General features: G+C 46.3%; 1 protein-coding gene across 1 annotated transcript; it reads right to left on the bottom strand.

Moving 5' to 3' along the window:
* Positions 1-1,062: 1,062 nt before the first annotated feature.
* Positions 1,063-18,309, bottom strand: GAPDH (glyceraldehyde-3-phosphate dehydrogenase). The gene is made up of 11 exons (XM_061561502.1): positions 18,146-18,309; positions 9,269-9,368; positions 7,604-7,710; positions 6,266-6,356; positions 6,022-6,137; positions 5,408-5,489; positions 5,034-5,185; positions 4,203-4,281; positions 3,277-3,360; positions 3,092-3,189; positions 1,063-1,626 (listed from the first exon to the last, which is right to left on the bottom strand). The coding sequence occupies exons 1-11, from the start codon at positions 18,166-18,168 to the stop codon at positions 1,557-1,559; spliced, it is 1,002 nt and encodes a 333-aa protein (XP_061417486.1). The 5' UTR covers positions 18,169-18,309; the 3' UTR covers positions 1,063-1,556.
* Between the last annotated feature and the right edge of the window lie 526 nt (positions 18,310-18,835).

The raw sequence follows: 18,835 nt of genomic DNA, 5'->3' as shown, positions 1-18,835 counted from the left end.
CGATGACATTTAAATTTGTACTTTCAGAGAATTAATTCTAGAAACGAGTTGAGACAATGTGCAGTCACCATCTCCCCTTTAACATGTAGGCTGTCGCGACCAATATCATCCACAAGGTTTTTTTGGTTAGATCGCGTAAACGTCGTTAAAACACGCCACCACCCAATAGCCAACTTGGCAGGGTTGTCACGTAAACAGAACATGGCAATTGTCACTAGTACAGCACACCCGTGTGTTGGAGAGCACACTTGAGTACCGAGCCAGTACTCTTGATTGGAAATATTGCAGTTTGGCTCTCCAACACACCGGTGTGCTGTACTAGTAACGAATTGCCATGTTCTGTTTACGCAACAACCCTTACTAGTTGGCCATGTCGGGTGGTGCAGGCTTTAACGACACATTTATGCGATCTAACCCAAAAAAACTTATGGACCATCTCCCCTTCAAGTTAATGGCATGTACAGGCAGCTGAGGTAAGACTGGATCTATTCTGGTTCAGCATTATTGCCCGAGGATCGCAATCCCAGACCAAACGCCATAATGCACTTGGGGATTCTTTACAGCATCGTTGTGATGTGAAAAGCTTTAGTTGCCCAAATCACAGTGTCCAATTTGGACAGCTCTTTGCTCAATCATTCACATGTTTCTTTATATGGTTTTCTTTTGCCAGATGGAATTAGATCCTATACCACTGCTGTACCAAATTATACACTGGCTTTATATAGCATACAAATGCAACTGTCACAACAAGAAAAAGGAGCAATCATGTCAACCCATGTCTGCTAATAACCCATCCAAGCTAAATACATAACCTGACAGTTTTTCCATAGTGAATGCAATGCCAGTAATTGATCCACTGCTGGATGAAAGCCTCAACAAGCTGTCGCCATCCCCTCAGTCTTGCAATGCAACAAGTGACAATTTGCACAAAAGTGGCCCACATTTGATCATGGCCTTGGTCTTTACGACTCGAAGGGCAAAGTCACAAGTGGGTAATAAGAGGGTAAATGACTGGAAAAACTACCCGGTGCTGCGATAATAAAGGGACACGTGCAGAGGGGCGTGCATCACGTGTTGACGTTTATTTTAGCTGTTGCACAGACGTTTCCACACTCAAGAGCGACATCCGCGCTCCGATCACACAACTGCAGCGTATACACTCGACTTTGAAGAAGTGAAGCCGGGGAAAGTGTGAGGGGGTGGGGGAAATCGGGATGAAATGCAAGACTTCGCGCCATCGCAGGCAAGGATGGTCCAGTCGGCCCCGAGAGGCCGAGTACACTTACAGTGGTATACTACGCACAGACGCTAAGACAGGGCACGCGGGCAACGCGACACCATCACCCACGCGAGCGACATTTACTTTACGTAGAGGGGGGAGAAACAGCACGCACACACAAACATCAGCTGTTAGGAATGGCGATAAAATCAAGACGGCGGCCGCCGCGGCGTGTACTGTTGGTCGTGGGAGAGCAAGGGGGCGGCACAAGATGGCTGCTGCCGCACGACAGGAGAGGAGGAGGAGAGGGCGGCCTGCTGTGAAATGCTCTTCGTTTTCACTTGCAGGAGTCCATGTACGTGATCAGGTCGATCACACGGGTGCTGTAGCCAAACTCATTGTCGTACCTGAGCGAGAGAATAGAATGTGCAGGTAGGGGTGGGAGAGGTGGAGAATACATCAACTTGGAGAAGTGCACGCTGTTCCTCCAATTGTCCCTGGTATACAGGAGGTCGTGGGTTTGATCCTTATGCCTGTATATCGAGATTGCATGTTCCCCCCGTGGTCATGCGGATTTTTCTCCGGGTCTTTTGGTTTTTCCCTCCACATTTAGAATCAACATGCGTTTATAATATTTGGCTGCTATACATCTCCACATAATCCACTTCAATAGGCTATCATTTGTGGCCAGGTGGCTTCTAAAAGAGAGCTATATAGCCAAGTGGGCCTTACTTGGTCAATAAAAAAAATAGTTTGCAGGACCTGCACTTCTAAGGGTAAGAGTTCAAATGCCAGTCGGCGGTTGACCAAGACCATCAACATAATTCATCTGGTGTATTGAAACTGGTACAGGCGTGTCTCTATGACTTTGCTACAACGATAAATTAGAATTTAGACCAATTTGTTCACAAAACAGGCAAAATGTTCGCATATTGAGTGGAGACCGACCGATATATACATGTTTTGTAATGAACCCAGCAACCCTGGTTCGATTCCCAGCCACGGCTAACATCAGTGGTGATATTTGAACCAGCAGTCCTTCATGGCCCCTGGTGTTCCCTCCATCCACTAACATCTACTGATGTTTTATTACTTTTTGTATCTCACATTAAAAAAGTTGTTTAAGAGTGGAAAAGTTTGGGGCTGGGAGTCAATGGCAAAAATTGTGATCTATAAGTTTAACGAGTTTAGATTAAAGCAATTTCCGCAGAACGGATTTTCGCTCGTTTAGCGAGATGCACCTGTACCACTTTCTGTAGCATGGTGGGTGCCAAATGTGCTTCCCCATACGATGTAGACTAGACGATTATCAGAAGTGGTTCTGCGATATATGCTTTTATGGGTCCTCTAAAACATGAAGGTTGTTATACACCACTCTGCAAGATTTCCAAGAGGGTTGATCTCATTACACCATTCAGCACATTGGGGTTAAATGTGGGGAAAAAAAAATTAACCCGTAAAAACAAAGTTTTTCACTATAAATCCTTTATATGCGTGGCGGCTAGAGTCCTCTCGTCCTCTGGCTTGAGATGGCTGCCACCTATGGGTCAGATGATTGCCTGCCACCATTAAGCAATTGGTAATTAAATATAAAAAAAAAATTCCTAAAAAGTGTAAAGTTATGGAAAACATTTTTCACGAAAATAAATTGTCACGCACAACGAGTCTGTGTGGAAAATGTCAGCTCGATTGGATCACGGGAAGTGGGTTAAAAAACGACCGAAAGATTTGCACGGTCGTAAGCGCGCAAGCAAGCAAGCGAGCATAATATAAAGGATTTAAAAACATTTAAAAAGCAAGGAATTATTCCATGTTAAAATGGATACTTTGCCTCCGTGTGTGGGTTGTGAGGAAAGTGGTGGAGCAACTGACCAGGAAATGAGTTTGACGAACTGCTTGTTGAGAGCGATGCCAGCTTGTGCGTCGAAGATGGACGAGTGGGTGTCGCCATTGAAGTCGGTGGACACGACCTACGGTCAAGCACACGCATGTTAGTGGTGACCGTGGATGGTGATTGGAGGTGGTGGGTTCTGGTAGTATTGGCTCGTTGTGCTCACCAAATCCTCGGTGTATCCCAGGATTCCCTTCAGTTCACCCTTGGATGCCTCGAGAACCTTGGCCTTGATTTCATCATACGAGGCCTGATGAACAAGAACAAACATCCATTAACAAACTGTTTAGGCAAGTGCTGTTCATGAGCCTCGATGAAGAAGGCTGAAGTGGCGCACAAGGTGGTGGTGTCTTCTTGGTTCTTTCAGTAAAGTCACGTAGAAGGGAAAGAATAAAAATAAAACATAATAAAATAATTCTCACGACTTGTTTAATATATCGGAAAGACAGACGCTGTCTTTCCGACAGACCTGTTCTTCACCCGAGGACGGCTGCTTGCGTTGTGGCCGAAACGTCGTGAGAATTATTTCATTTGTTTATTTTTATTATTTTATTATTTCCCTTCTACGTGACTTTACCGAAAGAACCAAGAAGATGAATCCCTGCAGTAACGAAAGCTTTAAATCGAAATTTAAGGGGGTGGTGGTACGCCAAACCCAGTCACCTTCATCTCCCCAGTGCGGATGTTTACAAATTGCACCAGCCACTCGTTTAAGGTCGAGTCGGATCAGGGGAGGACCCAGTGGTCCGGAATTTAACACTTGCGCACGGACACATGACATGTACAACACATAAATGCACAAGCACATGCAAATTTGCATGCGCACAAACACAAACAGGTGTTCCAAAGCCAAAAAACACATTCCACAAGACAGAAGTAACCACCCTTATCATGCAATTTCATCTGCATAACCAGGAATGTCCTTGGTAATTTACAAATACCCTGCTGACCGCACCTTACTCCAACTTTAACGAAACACCCCTCGTGATGCCAACTTACCCCCCCCACAGCCCTGCCCAAGTTGTGATCCAAAAAGCAATACGGAGGGGAGCTATTGAGCGGGGGTGTGTGCATGCGAATGTCTCTCGTTACCGGCTTGGCCAGACGGCACGTGAGGTCGACCACCGAGACGTTGGGAGTCGGCACGCGGAACGCCATGCCTGTCAGCTTTCTGCGGAAACATGGGCACACGTGTGGGGTTTACCCGGCGTTAAAAAACACACGCCGAGAAAGCGGAGCATCTTGTGCGTCCACACGCCACCGTTTGCATTCCCGGTCCTGCCTCCGTTCACATCAGTTCTGCACCATGCATCCCTTGTGCCTCCCCGTGCACATCTCCTTGGAGCATCCCCTTGTGCCTCTCCATTTAGATAGGCTGTTAAATTCCAATGAATCCCCCTGTGCACATGTATATGTACCCAAGCATATCCCAAAGTGTCGATGTCAATCCTCGTGCATCCCTGTGCCTCCCAGTTAATCCCGGTACATTGGCATTTATTTTTTCGTCGACAGCATCCTTATAAAATCGCCGTTCCATCTGTGACCCCCCCCCCCCCATTCGTCTCTTGCGCAACCCCATTCCACTCCACGCATCCACCTTCAGGCTCTACGCATTCATGCATTTCAACATACTGCCATGCCCCCCCCTCTCCCCCACAATGCATCCTTGTTCACCCCCTATAAGTTTCTTGAATCCTCTGGCATCCTCTTTCAATCCTTTGGCTCCCTTTGTGTCCACTTATCTCCGACTTGCCTACCCCTACCCCTCTTTCACCTACCATTTCCTCCCATCATCTTTACCCTGCCATGGTTCATGCCACATTACATAAACTTTTGTAACCATGCCTTCTGCGATATCACCAAAGCTTTCACACCCATTGGTCCTCGTGTTCCTCGTGCATCTCCCCCCTTGTATTCACGTACCCGTTGAGCTCGGGGATGACCATCCCCACGGCCTTGGCAGCGCCAGTCGAGGCCGGGATGATGTTCTGAGAAGCCCCGCGGCCGTCGCGCCACATCTTTGCAGAAGGCCCGTCCACAGTCTTCTGCGTTGCCGTGTACGAGTGCACCGTGGTCTGCACACATGCAGAGAGAGAGATAACTCCCTGAAGCCTTGCTGTAAGAGCTGGGACCGTTGGTCTAGTAAAGCCATTAATAGACCGAAAACTGTGAATCGACTACCTTTTAAATGCTCGATTTCTGTGTGCGCATTTCCCGGCTGAGTAAGCATGCGTATGCTCCGTGTATATATATATATGCAGGTTTCTCCGTTGAGTTGGGTGTATGCCCATGTTTACCATGAGCCCCTCCACAATGCCGAAGTTGTCGTTGATGACCTTGGCCAGAGGAGCCAGGCAGTTGGTTGTGCACGATGCGTTGCTGGAGACAAAATGAGCAGAGGAGAGCTGTCAGTAACAAAAAATTATGCACAAGAAAGACAAGCTTGCAAGACGGGAGCTCTGCAACCAGATTAGGTGGCGAGATATGGTATGTAACTGTGCGCGATTCAGCGTGTAATTTGTATGTGCGAGTGTGAATGTTTGTAAGTGTGCGAGCATGTCCCAATGGAGTGCAAAAATAAGGGTGTGGGTGTGCACATGCGAGCTTTATGAAGAACGTGTGCACAATTGTGTGGGTGTTAGCACGTTACGCGCATCGCAGCAATGCAAACGTGTGTATGTTTACGGGGTAAATGGAAGTACTACAAGTGTCAGACAGTGTGCATGTGCTGGGGTGTGAAAATTCCTGGGTCTATTCGATGACCTCCTGCAGCCTAGCCTTCCACACTTAACATAACGTCACAATGGTGCATAGCCCCACACAAGTACCGTAGCAACATCGCCGCCACTTAGTGGAGTGGCAGATCTTGTCGTTTCGGTAGCAATAGCCAACGCAGGTGCGTGCTCCGTACCTGACCACCTTCTGCGAGGGGTCGTACTTCTTGTGGTTCACTCCCATCACGAACATGGGCGCATCGGCAGACGGGGCCGAGATGATGACGTGCTTTGCACCGCCCTTCAGGTGCAGCTGATCAGCACGGAAACGGACAAACGGGGGTTAACGAGCGGATGAAAACCCTGCCCCCCCCCCCCCCCACAAACCACGCTACACGCGCATGTGTGAGAATGCAAGCATGTGCAAGAGAGCATACTTACAGAGGCCTTATCGATGGTGGTGAACACACCGGTGGACTCCACCACGTAATCGGCATCATGCTTACCCCATGGGATGTTGGAGGGGTCACGCCTGCACACACACAGAATCACCATTAGCACACACTTCCTTGTCCACTTCCCCCAATCTTCCCTTGCTTCTACTGCTCCATGCCTCTCAAGGTGCTTGCATGGCACAAAACATCTTCCGACTGGTCCTGGGATGGCTCTTTTACCATTTTGGTTAAGGAGGCATTGAAGACGGTTTTATTTTGCGTGCCAAAGCTGTCTTTATTGTGAACAATTATTACTACCTCGAGCACACATTAGGGGGAATCCTGTTGTTATATCTGGAGCACAACACCAGTTCCTCACTCCCTGCATTAAATTAAATGCAAAGCATTTAGGGTAATCGGTAATCCAGCTCACTTAATCACTCCAGTTACTCGCTCCATGGCAATCTATCACCTCAGTGTCACTAATATTGCTACGGACAGTGGTTTTTGTTTCGTTTGATCCATACCGTGTTCAACTAATCATCCTTCTACCACCAAGTGTATCGGTGAATATATTGTATTGGTGTGCACAACAATAATAAAAATGTATAGCCCTTGGTCAATCCACTGCTGGATGAAGGCCTCTTCATGCAGGTCAGTCGTTGAACGATACATATCATCATACGGATTAGTGCGGGTCGGTGAAGGAGGGGTCCCAGGACCAGTTGAAATATCACTCCTCACCGATGCCATCCGTGGATTTGTAGCAGTTTGCCAACCACTCCGCAAGTCCTCCCTACAACCGCTTTGCGCGTGTGCTGCATCGTAAGGTGGTGGAGGCAAGTATTGTGCAGGCATGCGCCACTGTATATGTGCTACGGTTTATATTAAATACAGGATTTGGGACATGCCTCGTGTGAAGGTGTGCTCTATAGTAATTAAAAACCTCATGTTTGACAATAACACTGCCTTAATATCAGAATAGTTGTTTGTACTGGAGGAATGCGATGAGCTCTAAAGTTATTTTTCACAGATGTCCAGTAGGGACGGGTCAGAATGTTACAACAATATGGAAAGTATATACCGATACGATGTATTTTAAGTCCATTTTACACATTTTTGTTTATAAGGCAGTGTTATTGATTAACGTGTTGTGTTTTTGTCATTTGTGCACTACTGCCAACGCAGTTATCACCATACAGTTTGTTCCATAGCCAGAATATCCACCTAGGCAAGTGTGTGTGCAAGGTTGAATGCTGCAATGATTGCCTCTGATATGCTGCACCCATGTGTGTTGCACAGTTGTGTGCATATACAGTTGTACACACAAGTGCATGTCACTTACTCCGAGTAGACGGCGACGGCATGTCCATTGATCAACAGCTTCCCATCCTCAACCTTCACGTCTCCCTTGAATCGTCCATGGGTAGAGTCATACTTGAACATGTAGACCTAGAAAAAACACAACCATCCAATGTAAAAATTCACAAACCCCACCTGCAGCCCAGGTACCATGAATTGTCACAATTCTATTCTGCATAGCAATTAACCTTACATGCTTTTATTCAGATACCACATTCTTCTGCCTGGCTCCAAGCCACCAGCTCGCACTCGCCCACATAAACACATACGCTCGACTCTGGGCACACGTTAGAAACAGCTGGATGAAGACCTCCCCTCAACCCTTAAAATGTTTAATCCAGGTCACCCTCAGGAGGAAAAAAAAAAACCCCATTTTCATCCTCTTTGGGTCTTTCGGTAAAGTCACATAGATACAAAAAAAAAACACGACGTTTCGATCGCAACACAAGCAATCGTCTCCAGGTGGAAAAAAACCCACAGCAGAACTGTATTTTTTCATCTCGACGGGGTTTCCCCCCCACCTCTATCACCTGATGAAACAAAATGGATTTTATTGAAATAGACACACCCATTTACATGCGCACCGAGGCTTTGGGCTCTGGAGGGCAGTGCAACACAGGAAGCAATATCTGCACCAACGTTGCCAACGGCTTTCACTGTAGAACCAACCCAACCGGTTTGTTTAACCGGAAGACGAAACCACGGTGCGTGGGGCGGAGGGTTGCATGGGTGTGTGGCAGAACCATGAGGGATAGGCACCGTGAAATGGACTCTACAGCCCAACCCTTGTGGATAACTACAAGAGTTGCTCTTTCCAGATTAACATTAAACGGTTTCATATTGATCCCCGACTTGGCCCCTCAGGGATGATTTTCGTCACAGCATCGCCATTTATTTTTCGTAGCATGCGTCGACCTTGGAGAGGGGGCTCTGGCTGGGTTCACATGCCAATTTCCCAGGTCTGATGGCAAGTCATCATCAGGACTGAAAGCCCAGGTGGCAGGCTTTGTAGTGCTGTGCGCTCGATAACCACCCCACCACTGCATATACAGTGCGTGCGCACAGGGAAATGCTGTTAGTGAGCACCACATTAATTTTGGCATTATTGAAGACCCAACGAAGAAAGGAAAGGCCGAGTTTCTCTTTGCACCGATGATAGTGGACCACTGAACAGTGTGCAAACACTATGTGGAAGGTGTGGATATTTCCTTCACAAATGGAAGATCTAAGGACTCAAACTCAGAATGCGGTGAAGTGAAAAATCAGGCACATCACTGATGACTACCCAATACACACACACATTCTGGTGGAACAAGACTCCACTCATACCATGGAATGGCTTGCACAATTAAAATACAATTAGTCTGTTGCTTTTTTAAAATGCCATGCAATAAAGGATAATAAAGAAATATCCAAACTGGTCATGGGCCTCCCCCTAGGTAGGACTGCACCTTATAATGAGCATCTGGGAGAATGTGTAAATATGAGCAATGGGGAGACAAAGGTGGTCAGGGCGATTCTGTACACACCACTTTGTGCACCATTCCAGCGGCTCAAAACAGCAATTTCTCCCAGCAATTTGTTCAAGGCTACATAGGGGAATTGTGATTTTGCCTGTGTGGTTTGGTAGTAAGATGAAGGAACTCACCATGTATTCCAGGTCAATGAAGGGGTCGTTGATGGCGACCACATTCACGTCTTCCTTTTGCACGGCAGCACGAGCCACCAGGCGGCCAATACGGCCAAACCTGTGACATGGCCAAACACAGGCACACAGAAATAAATCTTACATTAGAACACAAAAGCCAACAACCTCTGTCCTCGTTTTACCTATGACACCTTGGTGTTTCACCTCTTCAAGAGCTGAATCTTTCACCACAAGTACAAATAAATTCTACCATTATTACAATTTGAAGAGCTGCTCGAGTTTGGCTCCAGAGCATTGGGCATTTACGCTCACCTAATGCCTTAAGTCTGGCTTTGAGTGGCTTATGGCTCAACCATAGCAGTTGTGCAGGCATTTATCTTTCTAGATTTCAGGCAATGATTACCTCACACGATTGTGCTCCAGCGCATGCATGATCTAGAGTGCAAAGACTACATTTATTACCCATTGTTCAAACTTTTTTTATATAGAGCTGGGAGCAGTACCGCAGTGGTTAGCGTACTACACTATGAACAGAGCAACCTGAAATTTTTATATTGGCCATGGCCAACGGTAGTGGCGAGTGATATCCGAACCTGTGGTGGCCCTTCCAAAAGCAACCTGCACTGATCAAGCGTGGTGAAATTGTCAATTAACCCCAATGACTGACACTGCATCGACCGGCCTTCATCCAGTCGTGGATTGCCAAAGGCCCGCACAAATGATTGGTTTATACAGCATACCAAGCTGAACATTAAAAACGATTCCGATTTGATTTTGCAAAGGGGGGCAACTGAATGTCGTTCGCGGTCGTTTACGCGCATCGGTGACAGTGGACGCCCTGTAGCTAGGAGCTCATCACGATTCAGACAAAGTGAGAAAGACCAAGTTACTGCTGCAGACGTCAGAGTAACACACGGTGACAGAGCATGCGCTTGTGCAACACGCGTACGTGACCACACTGCAAAAGCGTAGACCACATTACAAATAAAGGAAGTTGGAGAGTTGCCGCATGTTACTGTAGGAAGCATTTTCCAACATTCATTATTTTTTTTAATGTAGACTTTTCCAAGTATAGGCTTGAGCTGACAACTTAAACTTGCTAGCAAGGTTGTTTGCATTTCTCTCAATTGTATTTAAATTAGAAAGTGAAATCCTGTTGTCACAAGAGAAAGGGTAGATTTGGAGATTTCACAAGAATCGGTGCGAATGGGCCAGATTGGAAGGTGTTGCACGACTGCGTCTGCAACAGCGTCCACATTTGTCAATGCCCTGCTCACCACACGTCAAGCATAATTTCGTTAAAACTTAATTTTATACGAGGATTTCCGTGCTACCATGGTTACTGGGCTGAAACCACCAACTCGTTACCCTTGAAAACCTGGTGCGATCACCAGCGGCTACAACTCAGATTTAATCCCAAACTCAAATCAGTTTCAGCTCTGTGCCCCCTGGCTACCTCAAGACATAGGCATGTTGGGGCGAGTACGTGTGCAGTGAAATCTCTGCCCCAACTGCTTTTTGCTTTCCACAAGATTGTGCATCGAACTACGCTGGATGCTCGTATCTCCAACAGCATCTGGGAGATCCCGTTTGGCTTTTCTGACCGCAATGTGTGATGCATGACGGACACCAGTCACGCGCAGGGATGGTTAAGATTATTATCGATTCCTATACAGATGCACGTGCATTGAAATCGTTTGAGATAAAAGTACAAAAAACGTGAAAACTACCATCCAAAATGCAGCTAGCTGACTGGGTGATAGAGCGAATGGTTTGCAATAAGTTGGAAGTTAGATCCCAGGTTGGGCAGGCCGAGTAAGCCCCATCTCTGGAATCTACACAATTAGTACCACTTAGTGGGGAATTCAAAAACGGTTATCAAAAGGCGACTCTCGTCACTGCCATTGGTGTGGAATTTCCAGCAAACAAGAGATCACACGGATTTCTGTAAAAAAAAAAAGTAGACAATTTCACTGTATCCAAAATATAAAACGATGGCAAAAACTTCAGAAGAATAGAATTGCAAACTTGAATCGTGGCAAGTGATCAAATAACTAGGGGGGTGAATTGTAACCTGCCTTCGCATGAACGAGCTTGTGTTTGTACTGTCGTAACGGTTTGAGGTCATGTCTGTGTGCAACAGACTGCAAATGCCTGTGACGGTTGTATATAAAAAATCGTCAGGTCTGAATCTCTTTTGGTTTCCCTGTACAGCAGATGGAAAATCGTAGGACAATTTTCAGCAAGTTGTTTTATGAGAGAGAGAATAGGTTTTCCCCTTTTATCTGGCAACAAAACGTGTTAAGTTGTTAAAACACCAAACTGAAACCTTTTACAAGGAATGTCTGCATTGACCACAATACTTGTGGTCAAATTCAAACAAAAAACACTGGTAATATATGCATTGTGTTAGACCAGAGGCTCAAAAGAAAGCTGTCTCGTGTGGACCAATCAGTTTCAAAGACAATGCATATATTATTAGTATGTTTTTTTTTGCATTTTGACCACAAGTATTGTGGTTAATGCAGAGATGAGTCCTTATAAAAGGCTTCAGTTCGGTGTTTTAACAACTTAACACAGCTGTTTTGTTGCCAGAAAAAAGGGGAAAAACCCTATTCTCATATTTTGGTACTGGCAAAGGAGGTCCCATGTTGTTTTATGTAACCAACCCCTGGGCTTGAATCCACAATCTCAGCCGTGCCAGCCAAGATTCTAACACAGCACAATGTCGACTGATAAATCCAATTAGTAAAATGTCACAAAATTAGACATTTCCATTCTGAACTCGCAGTGCTAGTATTGCAGCAGACCGACCCAGACATTTTTTCACCACAGTGCAACGAGGGCGTGGCAGGCGCGGTCTTTGCAATCCGAGCTGTGGGCCAAGGTTCGTTTGTAGTTTGCTTTTGGTAGCACGTCTCTCCCAGGGTTTCTGTCGCGCAGCTGCGTACCCATAGGAACCAGTGACTGCGGCTTGGGAATTGTGGGTTGTGCCTGCTTGGACACGGTTCAGCTCACCACAGGAACGCCAACTGGCCTGCCTCCAGAAAAATCCAGTTATTATGAAATAGTCCGAATTTTCACATCAGCTAGTTCCTAAATGGGGCTGGCGTGTAGAGGTGAAAGCAGCTCAGGTACACACGAGTGTTCTGTTACAACACCTAGGCTTCATCTCTACGCCCATGCACGTAAGAAAACTGTGCGCACGAACGCGCTTTATAAAAACAGGCAGTGTGTCTTGGTGCAAGGTGCAGTATTAGTCCAAAGCTTTATTACCCATAACAAAGGCACCACAAAGGCACCATTGGGTGCCTTTGTCACATGGTTGATTACACACCTTGCGGATGAGTAACGCGACAGTTTCTGGGAGGCTCAACGTGGGACGCATGAGCTCGAAGACTTTCCCTCCATCAGCCCGGTTCACTTGTTAGACAGCCACACCCACACAGGGAGGCATTGGTCTCACGCTACCATTAGCCCCACCAATTCCTCTGCCAGCCCAGCCCTACACCCCGGACTCAGGATACCCACCTTTTGCATGCATCACAAGTGAAGCTCAAAATATTTAACCTGAATAGGATAAAACATTTTTACAAATGCTTTGGGACATGTCATTCCAATGCCCAGACTGTTCTGGCTGAACCGGGTTATTTGGTAACTTTAGTTTGAGTGCGAAGTCAAAATCAGTGTTGTTTTGTGCAAAAAATCAGGGGTTCGCAAAAAGCATTTGGAAGATAAAGCTGGTGCTTGCTGGTGACACCCTATTCAAACCCGGACCAAGGCTACCTCGTTTAATGAACTACTACTGCTTACATAGATTAATCTGCAATTTGGACTACAAGTTGATGATTTATTGCCATGACCCTGCAACTTAAACCCACACCACTAGCATATTGGGAGGGGAGCAGGGGGGTTCGAGTACTGCCACGGTTAACAGTGATGGCCTTTTTTTGCAGAGTTGACCGATTGTGATTTAAAAACTTGGAACCTTCCAATTGTGACCGATGTGTTTCTATTCAAAAGGTGTCAACCAGCCTTTCTATCCATTTTACTGGCGACAGTGAGTGATGGTGTAAATTCAAGAATTCTACAAAGGCAAGAAGGCTGAAAATGTGGTATTTAAAACAAGTGTGTATTCTTACAGTTACAATATGAAAAACTAAATATTTAAATTTTAGCACACAACAATTGTAACGGTGGTGATAATTGGTTTCACGCATAGGACATGTCATCCTAACAGCCTTTACATTGCTGAAATCTCAGCATGAACATTTACATATAAACAATAACCATAATGTCTCCCAGGGAGTGGGACGTCCAAACACAGAAATAAATTTTCGATTTAAAGCTTTCGCGACTGCAGGGAATCATCTCCTTGGTTCTTTCGGTAAAGTCACGTAGAAGGGAAATAATAAAGTAACACATTATTTTATTATGTTTAATTATTTATTATTTTAGTATTTCCCTTCTACGCGACTTTACCGAAAGAACCAAGACGACAGAAATTAGACAAAGCCCACCACCATCTGCTTGTGTACAGTAAATATTTGCATGCAGCCATCGTGGTACAAGCAGGGCTGTTGGGGAAATTATTTTCACATGGCCGCAACCTAGCAGAAACGCTATTTTTGACAGCAAGCCAGCACCAAATCTCGAAAAAAGCCAGAGGCATAAAAAGGGCTGCACTGATGAACCTTTGGAACTTTTGACGTGAATGTGTTTGCTCAGCCGTGCTCAAGCTTGGCGGCCACTATTGCTGCTGCAAACCCAACCATTAAATGAGCTGCTCAGACTCCAATCAGGGCAAAGGGGGAAAAATCCATTGAGTGCTTCCATTTATCCACCGAGAGCCAAGAAAGATGCAAAACCCGAGGGTGATTAAGGAAAAGTTAAATCTATACGGCAGCTCCTGAATATTTCATCATGGCCGATGACGTCACGGCTCTTGGGCTGCAGCACTGCGCCACCGCCATTTCGTGGACAGGAAAAAGGTGTCTCGTGTGAAATAAAACTAGGTGGCTGGGGGAGGATCAGAGGGCTTATGTCCACGTCAGAACAAAGCGCCGGCACTGTCCTTATCCTGGATTTGAGCCCTGGGGCTGAGTGTATCACTGTGAGCTCAGTGTATACCAGATACTGGACCAGGACCCGCTGAGATAACCAGTTAGAATTCAGGTTTCTGACAACTTTCGATTAAACAAAGTTGACAAGGGTAGGGGGGAGTGGATATAATTTATTTACAATTTTTGAAAAAACACGAGTGCTTAAAATTTGGTTAAATGCTCATAATTTAAGGATTGCCATTTGGCAAACCGCTGTACCATAGTATACACGAGTGCCATCAAGTGCTGGATGAGAGTTTACAATTGTTGCAACTCCAGAAGCAAATTCTGTGGAGTCATCCAATAGGGCCGTTCCCTGACATGGCAATGTTCTGCTGCTTTTATTAATTCCATAAAGGACTTGTCTTTACCTTGTGACACAGCTCTATTGGAATGGGATGCACATTAGCCGAATATAAATGAGAACTTTATGCCGAATATTACGTAATTACTGTTGCGCATCCACCAGTTGACGATACCATCAGCCCCTGTTGTACATGCATTACATCAATGCAAGACTGTTTATGGGAGGGTGAAGTGGGCGATTGTGTTTCAAAGTCTTCTTTCACCACAATCTCAAATCGGTTGAGGAAAAAGTCTGCAAATCTATTGGTTGCCCTGGATCCACACCTTGGCAAAGGTCATGCTTAAGTTTGCTGTGCAATTAATAAAACACAAAAAGCCATTTGTAAAAGGATCCCAATGCAGAACCTCTCCTGAATACACAAACCGAAAGCTTTTTTTTTTATTTAAAGCTTTTCTGGGCAAGGCAAAGAATTTCTCTCATTGCGAATTGAGTGTCTACACTTAAACAGTTGAAATGAAAGTGCACCGGACAATACCGCAGCACTGCGGGAAGAAATTTTTCGCGTGAATCTGGTTAGATGTTTTGTTCCATTGGTTTTAATTGTTGCCACCGGTCCTGGGCAATGCAGCAAAATGAAGGCACATCAGACCACGCTTCAACAATGACACAAAAAGAGCCATTGTCTACATAATCCCCCCCACGGTGAACAGGTAGGAGGTTTGTAGTTGCCGTTGAGAGGGTGGGGGGCGCACCAGGACCTTTTCAGTGTTCTTACCCCAGACTGCAAGGGCAGACAGAGGAGTTAATGGGCAATGAAGTGGGAGGGCCGAGAATGGAGAAGGTCACCTTGAGTGGTTTTGCAGGGAATGCAGCAGCATTCGAGTGGAAACATTTTGAGTCAATGAGGCCTTTTGGAGTTGCGACCGATAAATGGGATGGCCACATCGGGGTCACGGTACAGAGTCCTCTGTGCGTTCGATCGTGTTGCAAGCGTGCGCACACAATCCCCGTTACACGATAACCAGACGGTAAACACGTTAATCGTTTTCACTTGTTGGCGCCGTCGTTGTTTTGTTACCGTGTTGCACACAGCTGGTTTAGATCGACCACCAAACTGTTTGCACAACCCAGAAAATAAAAATATGCAATTTAAACAACAAAATAACAAGCGCCAAGGTCAACTTAATAAGTGACGAGGCAAAAACGAGCTGCACTCATTGTTAATTGTTAAATTGACACTGCGTGCATGCTGGGAGCAATTGTGCCGCTCGGCCAATTGGAATCGAGTGGTGGGGGCCCTTTGGTGACATTTGACACTCTACCGAGGGGGCGGTGGTGGCAGAAGGTTGGCGATTGTATTCAGCGAGGGGGTGGTGGCAGACTGGAGGTGCAGAATTCTCTCCGCACAGCAACAGCATCGTCCTCACAACCAATATCCACCCAATGAGGGGCGAGCAAGTGACGTCACCTGGTAACGCACGTCTCTGCAGAATGAGGATGTGATGGGGGATGCTGTAGAGGGAGGCCCCTTGCCGTGGAGCCAATCCGATTGAAGGGGAGTGTGGCCTCTGCATTGGCGTCACGCCGTATGACTCCCCCCGACGAAATGTCACTCCTCCTCCGCCACCCCCCACCCACCCAACCCGCCCCAATTATATTTTCCGTGCACGTCCGCGCAATGTCCCCGATTGGCCCTTTCCGCCTCAAGCTCTTTTCATTCATTCATTTTGCTTTCTTGCTTGGCATTACGGCAAAAAAAAAGATGTTACCCCAATTCAGTATGACGTCTAACTCTCCCCAGCTGCAAATGTCAGCTGGGTTTCGGGTTGAACCAGCACCCTCCCTCAGTTTGCTGTATTCAAATGTAAGGTTTGATCATCAGCCATGGTCAATCGACTGCTGAATGAGGCCTCGAACAAGCAATCACCATTTCAAGATCCTGCAATGTATAATCCATCTCGCATCTGCCTACGAGCCGATTTAATGTCTCCATCTCTTTCGGGAAGGATTTTGTTTTTAAAGAGATCAAGTGTTACCATTTCTCATACCACAGCTGGGGTTGACGAATATTCAGATTTTTTTTATTTCGATTTAAAGCTTTCGTGACTGCAGGGAATATTCACAGCTTTAACACTTGCCTCAACCGGTTCCACAGCGATGCACGCGCAATTAAAAAATTGAAATGGTGGCGTAGGTTGCAATGGCAGACACATGTTGAATCATTGTCGGCAGTTGCAAAGAAAAACAAATAAATACATCTTAAAGGGAATTTTCACAAAATCGTGGGCTGAAAACCCCACTCCACCCACAAACAGAAGAGGGGCACAAATATATTAAAACTCATGGTATTTTTTTGTCGTCGGGGGGGGGGGGGGGTCACGACTTATTTCCAATTGCCGCAACCCCCTCCCCCGTCTGTCCGTCCCCCCAAACCGGCGGAACGTGAGTCACTGCAGATAAGCAGTAGAGGGATGTAGAAATGAGTCATTCCAACATTTTTTTTTATTTTTTTACCAGTGCAGGGAGCACACCCACGCTTTCACATCATTACATTCACAGCCCTTTCCATCAATCCACTGCTGGATGATGACGAGGGCTTGCCTGCCTGCCTGCGCCCGCTTTCATTTGCATCACGAGTGCGTCACTTGCAGACGAACGTGCAGAGAGGGCGCGAGAATTGACCCAAATTTCGGCCACGAATTAATGAGTCACCGTTGCAAATGTTCTATGGTGCCTGGGGGGCCCTTCGTGCCACGGCCAGTGCCACGTTTTGCACGTGGAAATCACCGCGTATTTTGCACGCACAACAGCCCCCCGCTTCGTGTCAATCCACTGCTGGATGACAGCGGACTTCCCACCGCGACCTCAGCACGCTGGGTCAGTCAGGGTTTGCTGGTGAATGTGGGTGGTAAAACCCATTGAAGTGGCGTACAAGGTGGGCAGTAAAAGATACATGTTCTGACAAACTTCACAAAATCATTTATTTTTTTACAAATACTTCTACGTCACGATGACACCTCTGGTGATGCACATTTTTTTTTTCTATTTTGACATTTAATTAATGCACTGCTACTTACAAACATGGTAAAAATGCAGCCTCTAAAATCCATTCATGGCAAAAAAGACAACAAAGGCTGATACAAAAATATATAAAAAAATGTCCAAACATATTAAATACTGCACGTAAAAAGTGCAAAATACACAACTTTATATAATCGCAGCAGCTGCTATTAGTATTTGACGACACGTTAATTGGTCGTTGACAGCTTTGAGATAACAAACAGACGGTGCCAAATTCCTCGCCCCTGCCAAAGGCGACCTTCCGGGCATTCCAAGGTCGCTGATCGGGGGGGGGGGGGGGGCGCCTTCTAGAATTACCGTCATCTTATTCACCACCATCTGACGAGAAAATAATCGATCGGGCAGCCTACGACACACGGGGGTTGCTCGTGCGTTCATTGAACTCACCCATTGATGCCGATGTTCACCATTTTGTAGCGGATGTCAGTGGATTGCGGACGAGATGGTTGTCTGACGGGAGCTGGGCGAAGCTGGCGACGTCTGGAAGCCGAAGAGCGAGCGACGAGAAGTCAGCTCGTCCGGTGCCCGCCTTTTATACGGCAGGGGGGCTTAACAAGTCACGCCCACCGCGCGCGCAGCCAATGAGACGCGCCCGTATAATATATGCAGGAGGTATTATATAATTTTATATTGACCGTATTAGGAAGCGAATAAATTATGTTAATGACCGGGTCTACACCTGCATTCCTTATATGGGCATTCCAACCGCTGCGAATCTGATTGGCCCGAAGCCGCCCGTGCGTGGTGAATAAAATTACGCCGTTCGCTCCTTTTTAGGACAGCGTTATGTTAATGAGCTATTCAAAAGACTGGGGCTATTGATGTATAGCCTTATATGGTAGTGCGCGTGACGCTGTTAAAATGACGCGTTGCATAAATTATGCTAATTACGCTGCACTGCTACGTGCCGAGAAGCACAACGCTTCCGCGATCGATTCTGCGCCGGGGGGAATATTGCGGCATGAATCGATTTACTTCTCATCAATGACTGGATCTCTCGTCGTCGTCGTCACCTTCAACGACGTTCCGACGCCAGCCCGTGATCGATCCACTGCTGGATGAGAGCCTCGTTATAAG

This window comes from Lethenteron reissneri, chromosome 27 (assembly GCF_015708825.2).
Source record: "Lethenteron reissneri isolate LAM-NWPU_2019-01 chromosome 27, ASM1570882v1, whole genome shotgun sequence".
Classification (NCBI taxonomy): Eukaryota; Metazoa; Chordata; class Hyperoartia; order Petromyzontiformes; family Petromyzontidae; genus Lethenteron; species Lethenteron reissneri.
The sequence above is the reverse complement of the archived record's forward strand: the minus strand, read 5'-3'. Positions and strand labels throughout refer to the sequence as shown.